The sequence below is a fragment of the Rhipicephalus sanguineus genome, chromosome 1 (genome assembly GCF_013339695.2).
Source record: "Rhipicephalus sanguineus isolate Rsan-2018 chromosome 1, BIME_Rsan_1.4, whole genome shotgun sequence".
NCBI classification, from domain to species: domain Eukaryota; kingdom Metazoa; phylum Arthropoda; class Arachnida; order Ixodida; family Ixodidae; genus Rhipicephalus; species Rhipicephalus sanguineus.
In genome coordinates this window covers 263,873,413-263,879,412 of record NC_051176.1, presented here as the reverse complement: position 1 = coordinate 263,879,412, position 6,000 = coordinate 263,873,413, and the positions used below count along the sequence as shown (strand labels likewise).

The following is a 6,000-nucleotide window of genomic DNA, read 5'->3' as shown; positions in this document are numbered from 1 at the left end:
CGCAGACAGTCCTAAAGCCAACGAGAAAAGTCTCAAGGTTCAAGCCTGACTTGAAGACAGGGAGACAGTATCGTGCTCGCTGCCACTTCATCGCCTCAACTTCATCATGAAGCTCCTTCATCCTAAGAGCATGTACTCGCTCTTCGTGACGCCTCTGAGCCTGCCTCTCTTCGCGCCTTTCGCGTTCCTCTGCCTTCCGCCTTTCGCGCATCTCGCGTTCCTCCGCCTTTCGCTTTTTCTCGCAAGTATCCTCCCAAGTCTCGTCAGCCTCCTCTATCGTCACATTCTCCGCCCGCATCACCGCGAGAATCGCTTCCTTTGTTTTTGCGGACCCGGCGGAAATGCCCAAGTCCTCACAAATTTCAAGGAGGTCCTGCACTCGGTACTTCTCCATCGCGATCTCGTCCCTCGTGATGCCTTTCTACAACATTTACTCTTACTTTAAAACTAATATCGTGGTTCAAAGTGAGTAAAATGAATCAAACAAAAATACAAAACTCTCTCCTAACATCTACCTGTGCTAGAGAGGTCTGGCGAAATGACCAGTAAACGTTGGGCACTCACCCAACCAAAGTTGCTGACTCCGGTGGAACTCGTGGCTGCCGTCGAGCGGTGTCGTGAGCGTCCTCGCTCCTCGGGCCTGCAGGGATCTGGTCCAACTTTCCAAACGTAGGGATCAGGATATTCCCGTGCAGCCAAACGTTGAGGTAGCGTATCCCAGCGTGTCGAACGCTGAGATGAAGGTAGCGTATCCCAGCAAAGCCAAACGTTGAGATGAGGGTAGCCTATCCCAGCGCTGCCAACCACTGTTAGGAATGGGGGTTTTCGTGTCGAGGAAAAGCCGGGAGGCTGGCGAGCCGATGTAGCCGAAGATCGGACTTATCGCTGAGGAGCAAAGCAGGGAGGCCAAACGTTTATGAAAACGCAACAACATTTATAGCAGGAATAGCAGGTAATAGCAGGTTATAGCAGGTTATAGCAGGACAGAGCCTGCCAGCACGACCAAGTCGGCGGGGGGGTCTCTCTAACAACGGACCAGGCCGGTCTTAAATAGGGGACCAGTCCATTGTTGACAGGGTGGCTCTTTAGGTAGCAGGTGTTGACGTCTCCCCTTATGGTGCTGAACAGCCTTTTAGGTAGCAGGTGTTGATCAGCCTTTCCATCGTCCTCAGGAATGCTGCTTTCCGTAGCTGAGTAGCTTGGAAAAACGATCGACTGGCGTCGGTTGACGGGACCGGCTGGGCGAAGACGCCGTTTTCCGGGATTGCAGACAAAGCATGCAGGGGTTGATCCCTGCTTCCAGGTGGCAGGTGCTGGCCCTTTTCTTGGACTCAGGGCAGACGCTGACCGCGATGCCGTGAACTTCCAACGAAGTGCACGTGTTTATTCGTTTCCCCGTTCGGTCAGGTGCTCTGGCACAACAATATATGTGCATTTAAACCTAGGGGTGTTAGTCCGCGCCGATTGCAGCCATGGCGGCGAGTGTGGAACACTCTTTTTCTGCCTGTTGGCGTCACGTAGCACGTGATATATATATATATATATATATATATATATATATATATATATATATATATATATATATATATATATATATTGTGGATTATTAAAAGAAACGTGAACCTATCCAACGTACTGCAACCGCTATCATTTTCTCGCTTGCGAGTAAAGTCGCAGTTGTAGTGCTTTAAGTGGCTAGTAATTGTCAGGCGCCGTATGTATTGCGTATTGTCCTGTTCCATGTATATTCGTCATCATGCCCGGTGCACGCTCTTCTGGGAACAAGCAAATGCAGCACTTATTTCATTGTGAACCTGGAAACTCTACGGCATTCAGAGAATGCATACTATAGGTCATTTTAAGAATGCCGGTTTGCCGTGCGGTAAATATACGGAAATACCGTACCATCGTGGTCGACACGTATAACATTTTTTAGTCGGCAAGACCTCTATTAGCCATGTTGATCATCTCACCGCGTTATCGCACGCAATGAGCAACTGGCGCGGCTAAAAAGTAAACGTAAAAAACAAATGTTGCGTGCCGACCACTACGGTACGGTATTTCCGTACTTACCGTATACGGTAAAACGGCACTGCCAGAAGACCCGCTCTTGTTCGCGTGTAGGGATTGGCGTCGCAATGTTTTTCCATGCACGTCCTCGCATGTTTGCGAGGTGTTTTACGGAATAATAAGGACGTTTTTTTCGTTTTTACTACTACCTAGTTGCGTGCTCGATTTGTGCTCCCGAGTTAGTAGAGTCTTTTAGCAAGTTACGGAAATACGGTACGCAAATACGGTAAGGCAGCACGGTACCGCTCCTCCTTTCCCGGTCGTTGAGCGGCCAAAGCACAACCAGCGGGAAAGGAGGAACGCCACCGTACGTCCTTACCGCATTTGCGTACCGTATTTCCGTAACTTGCTAAAACTCTTTTTGATGGTATAGGTAATACTACGATTCAGATGCTGTGCGCATAAAGATCAGGTTGTAGTTAGGCCGCCAGCGAACTTGGGGTTCGAAAACATTGCTTCGTGCTCTGTTTTCGTCCTTTCCAGCTTTTTTTTTTTTTTCGAATCAGCTAACGCTGCTTATACAAAAAGCAAAGCTTGGGTGGCTTCTGCAAGTGTCGTGACACGCTATTTACCTGCGCCAAATTTAAAAAGCGACGAAACACTGTAAATGCTCTCATTTGGACCTTTACACACAAGAGAGTTTTGGTGCCGGGGCCCCAAAGCGCCTTGCGTATTTAATCCGTTGAACTCTTTGTATTCTCCATGGGTGCGGCTGGGAGTACAAAGGAACGCAAGAGCGTGCGTACGTAAGCCGCTTGGTTCACCTGCACTAAAACTCTCTATAGTGTGAAAAAGGTCCTCCGTTGACGTCGAAACTCCATAGGCCTGTTCGGAAATAACGCTGTGATGCCTTTGCTCTTTCTCTCTCTCTCGCTATTTATTTTTACGTCTCCACAAAAGAAGCTTTCGCGTCAGAAAAGACGCAAAAAAAGGCGCTATAGAACGAAAGACGAATGTTGAGCACACGCCGTCACGCTCATTCTTGTCGTCTATGCTAATACCCAGTCGCGTCTACGTAACTGTTCATTGGTCAGGAGGTATTCTAAGGAGACGAAATACTCAACCTAGCAAGGTTTCGATGTCTTGTCATGCGCTCGAGTGACCCGGAGGCCCATTGTATCATAGTACGTTCTGTGAGGTTTGAGAGCTTGGTTACGCCATTTGACAGGCAACTGAACAGTGCGCGTCCGGTGGTAGCAGGAGGGGCAAGTTTATCACATCATAGCCGCGCTTACCGCTTTTCTATTAGAGCGGGCCAAGCTATGTTGCAGTACAGCCTTTGCGCACTCCGGTGTTTCGCAGCAACAAAATTACAACTACCAGAGATGCGAAAATTACTCTTACGTTACTAATTACGTTACTAATTACGGCACTAATTAATTCTGGAATTTCTTCTGATGTGCTTAAATTGCATTACAAATTACAGCTGGCCAAAAGTAATGACCGTATTCCTGTTACTTTTGAAATTACTTCAACAAAAGTTCATCATTCATGCACAAATTCATGTACACTTTATTTACGCTCTGGAGTTTTGAGGGCCGTGGCCTTCCAGCAAAGTGATTGGATGCTTCGAGTTCGGATGCTAAGTGACTTTTCTGTGAACCTGCCTCGATCCCACGCTTGGGGTCTGGCACTCAGATGAACTTATTTTTCCTTCCTTGTTTGGTCCGTTTTTTATGTCATAAGGGAAGCGGACATGCTATATTTTAATCTAAAGCAATAAGGAAAGTAACAAGTAATTTTCTCGAATTACTCGCTTGATGTAATTCGTCGTCATATTAATCATTACAGCTAAGTAATTTAATTACTGTAACTTCATTACTACCAGGTCTGATGGACTACAAGGTGACGAATACATTCACTTGATAATGGGGAGGCATGCAGAGGCATGCAGAGCTCTTCAGGTGTGTCGGGTGGCGTTCAGAAAGAAGCCTTGGCCGATTTCGCTTTTTTAATACGCATACATGCAATAATTCGCGCAGTTTCTGCACGACTGTCATGGTTATTTAAATGAACTGAGTCATATGCCAAACCATAAGCTGCCAGAAGAACAAAAAAATGTATTTATTGCAAACGCTCGATTTCGCGTTTCCCGTTCAATACGTAATGTTCTCCAATAAGGCAAAATGAAGGAAGCATTGCTTTCTTCCGGTCTAATAAATCACCCGTCCACAATATCAAAAACTATACTCTTGTCGCGAGAAGACTCCTCGTAATCTAGATAAGGCGAAGACAGAAAATACTTGGTGGCGACGTCGCCTTGAATTTCCCGCGCCGGCTTGATTGACGTCATAGATTTTGACGGCTTAACAGGATCTGTATAATTACGTAACAGGATCTGTATAATTTATCGGTGAAAATAAACGACACCGTGTTCTATTAGAGTCAGAGATTTAACATGGCAAGGTTCAGAAACTTTCGTTCATCCAACGTGGCCAAAATACGAAAAAAAAAATTGATGTTGGTGACATCATAGTTGTTGGGATTTCGGCGCAAAATTGATGAAATGAAACTTTGAACCTCAATTTTTCATCTGATAGCGAACCTATGACCATCAACATAACAATACAGTTCAGAAGAAAAAATGCCCACGTTTTTTCAGAAAAAAAAATCCAGCCTGATTTAGTGTTTCGCTTTAGTCTTTCTTTATCGGTTCATCCGAAGTGTGTTGAGATCATTTGTGAGGAAGATGTTTCTCAAACACGTGGGCGTTTGAGCTACCTTTTTTCATTTACTGCCCATTTTGTTAGGAGTAACTGAACGAGTAACAATGAGCAGACGTGGCAGATGCGTTGGAAATGTTTTACCATGTAGTCAAGTGTATTACTGGACCGTCACAACGTGGCGTTGCACTGACAGTGATGAAGCGTCGAGGCGCACACGAGAGCTCGGTCGAACGGGGATGCTCGCACGCGCGCCGGCCGCCGTAGCGAGCGCGCGCGGCGGCGACGCGTCGGGAGCGCACGCGCGCGCGCGCTGCTCCCCTTTCGGAGAGCCACCCCCGCCGGCCAAAATGGTACGACCCTGGACCCGAGCAAGGTCACGCCGTACCAGTACAATGCACGCTCCACAAACCGGCGAGCATCGCGTCGCTTGGACAACGCTCGCGGGGAGGCCCGTTGATAGAGTCGGTGGCGGCGCTCCGCGCCGCGTTTGCCTGCTGCCTCGATGCTGCGGGGCGCCCGCGGCCTGCTGCGCGCATGAAGAAGGCGTTTCGACTCGTGCACGCTGTTGACGCACCGAGCCAGTAGGAAAGCAGTGGCACACACGAGTGTTCGTCGTCGCAGCGGCGCAGTGTTTATGAAACGATGTTGACTCTAAGCCTAACCGGCGAGCGGACTACACGGAGGCGGCATGTTTCGCATCTGTTCGTTCGCGATCGGCGTGCGTGCCAGCTGGAATACCCGTGTTGACTGAGCGGCACAGCATCGTACCACATAAAGGCAGTGGTAGTACGTTTTCCGCGTTCCTCGCTACAGCTACCGAGATCGTCTTCGCCACGTGTATTTTTTTTCCCCCGACGCGTCATCGCGCCCTGACTGAGATGCCGTCCGTCGCAGGTGATCGTGCTGCGTCGAGAAAACTGCGCATACCTGTGCTTCGCAAGAGAAGGCCTAGGAACTGATGCACAATCATGGACTCTTGAACGTTACTTGGATTCATTAGTGTAGTGTGCTGCGTTTTGACCCTTGTTCACCAGCCAAGCCCACCAATGAAGTCGATGTTCGGACAAGCATGCCCGGCGGTCCGCCGGCAGACCCATTTTATTCATCGCCGTTTTCGTCCTATTTCAGAAGACACACGCCGTACTTTGGCCAGCCGGACTACAGAATCTACGAGATGAACAAGCGGTTGCAACAAAGGACGGAAGTAAGTGCACCGTTTTGTTTCAACATTGTAGCAGGCTGGAATGGCGGCTTTTGTTGCCGC

General features: G+C 48.4%; 1 protein-coding gene across 1 annotated transcript in view; it reads left to right on the top strand.

Moving 5' to 3' along the window:
• LOC119382712 (LIM domain-binding protein 2) overlaps positions 1-6,000 on the top strand; it is a 213,115-nt gene that overhangs the window by 183,395 nt on the left and 23,720 nt on the right. The window contains exon 5 of the mRNA XM_037650549.2: positions 5,865-5,940. Within this exon, the coding sequence (XP_037506477.1) occupies positions 5,865-5,940 (76 nt within the window). The remainder of the gene's footprint in view (positions 1-5,864; positions 5,941-6,000) is intronic.